Genomic DNA, 1,378 nt, shown 5'->3' with positions numbered 1-1,378 from the left:
AATGGATCCCTGCCTGCACCTCCCTACAAACTTTGCGTCTGCAACATGGCTCACTTATTGGCCTTGTAATTGTTTGTTTAAATGTAGTTGTAATAAAAGGGTATATAAAGGGGTAAATGACTTGCTTTTCACATTATGCCGGTGGTACAGATGATGGACACTTCGAGACCAGATAGCTCTAGCAATGGTGAGAGCAAGAACCAAACTGCGGAGAATGATACTACTGGTGCTAATCAGGCTTTGGCTATGGGTCCTGAGGACCCTATTAAGTTTGGCCAGGGCGTTTATAGCACGACATTTAGGAAAAGACTCCACGTCACCATTCCCGGACAAGGGAACGGCGGATGCGCAAAAGCCATCCTCCTAAACACGTTCTTCCTAGAGCCCTTCCTATACTACTTAAACGAGAAGAAGGAGCCTAAGCTATCTTCACTGTGGCCCAGGGCTCTATCGTTTCCCTACATGATGTTCGGGGATTTAAGCATACACATCTCACGGTTCGTGCCGTTGATGAAGACCACTACCACGACAGCAGTTGTTAACGATCAGGTGCAATTCCAGGTCTCGCCGTATATGCTGATATGTATCAGTAATAAGAATAGGCACAATAGCCTTATCCCATGCAAACTTGATCAAAAGATTAAGAATATGGAGGGCACTACCAACAGCGGCTGGAAGATAGCCAACAGTGACCTCTTACAATGGCCAGTGGTGAAAACAATGGGCCTAGGAGGAACGTACACCTTTAAGAAGCATATTCCTAATCCACCCTTCCGCTACTATTATGCTAACACTATGGGGCTTGATCCAAATGTTAATCACTACCTCCCACACGACACTGACGAAAGATCATATTTGGAGCCATTCACAAACTTCGCACCTCCAGCTCAAGATGATGTTTTCCTTGCCCTAACGATGCCGGATGTGGGTGTCCTCGGAGAATCCTCTAATAAGACCAATGTCTACGGCAAATGCCTCATAGAACTGTCGTTGGACGTTACGTTCATGACGAAGCCTGTCGGTCACGAACACCTGGAGAAGGCTATACCTCTAATTAAAGCAGATCTGTCTTCAATTAACCAATATTCATACTCGCGTTAATAAATATTGATGTTGTCACATAAAAATTTTGTATTAATGGTATAAGGTTGGAGGAGGGGAAAAAGTCCTAAGTTAAACCACCTCTCTAAACCTCATTCGCCTGGTACTCACCTCTCTGAACGTTTAGGTTTTCACCTCTTCCGCTTCCGGGGGGGTGGGGTGCGTGCGTCACCGTCAGTGCTGGTGCGTGCGTGTGCTCTACGCTGATTGGTTCCGACGGCGCGTCGAGCAGGCTAATCCGGATTTGCGGCCACAATTGTTCCACGACCCTTCATAT

At 46.4% G+C, this 1,378-nt stretch overlaps 1 protein-coding gene across 1 annotated transcript; it reads left to right on the top strand. All coding sequences in view use genetic code 11, as the record gives it.

The window, feature by feature from the left end:
* Positions 1-135: 135 nt before the first annotated feature.
* Positions 136-1,101, top strand: EGR_11232 (hypothetical protein; the record flags this gene model as incomplete). Its single annotated transcript, XM_024500479.1, has 1 exon — positions 136-1,101. The coding sequence occupies one exon, from the start codon at positions 136-138 to the stop codon at positions 1,099-1,101; it is 966 nt and encodes a 321-aa protein (XP_024345108.1).
* Positions 1,102-1,378: the final 277 nt, after the last annotated feature.

This window comes from Echinococcus granulosus (assembly GCF_000524195.1).
Source record: "Echinococcus granulosus chromosome Unknown EG_S00572, whole genome shotgun sequence".
In the NCBI taxonomy this organism is placed as follows: Eukaryota; Metazoa; Platyhelminthes; class Cestoda; order Cyclophyllidea; family Taeniidae; genus Echinococcus; species Echinococcus granulosus.
This window is presented reverse-complemented; position numbering and strand designations above follow the sequence as displayed.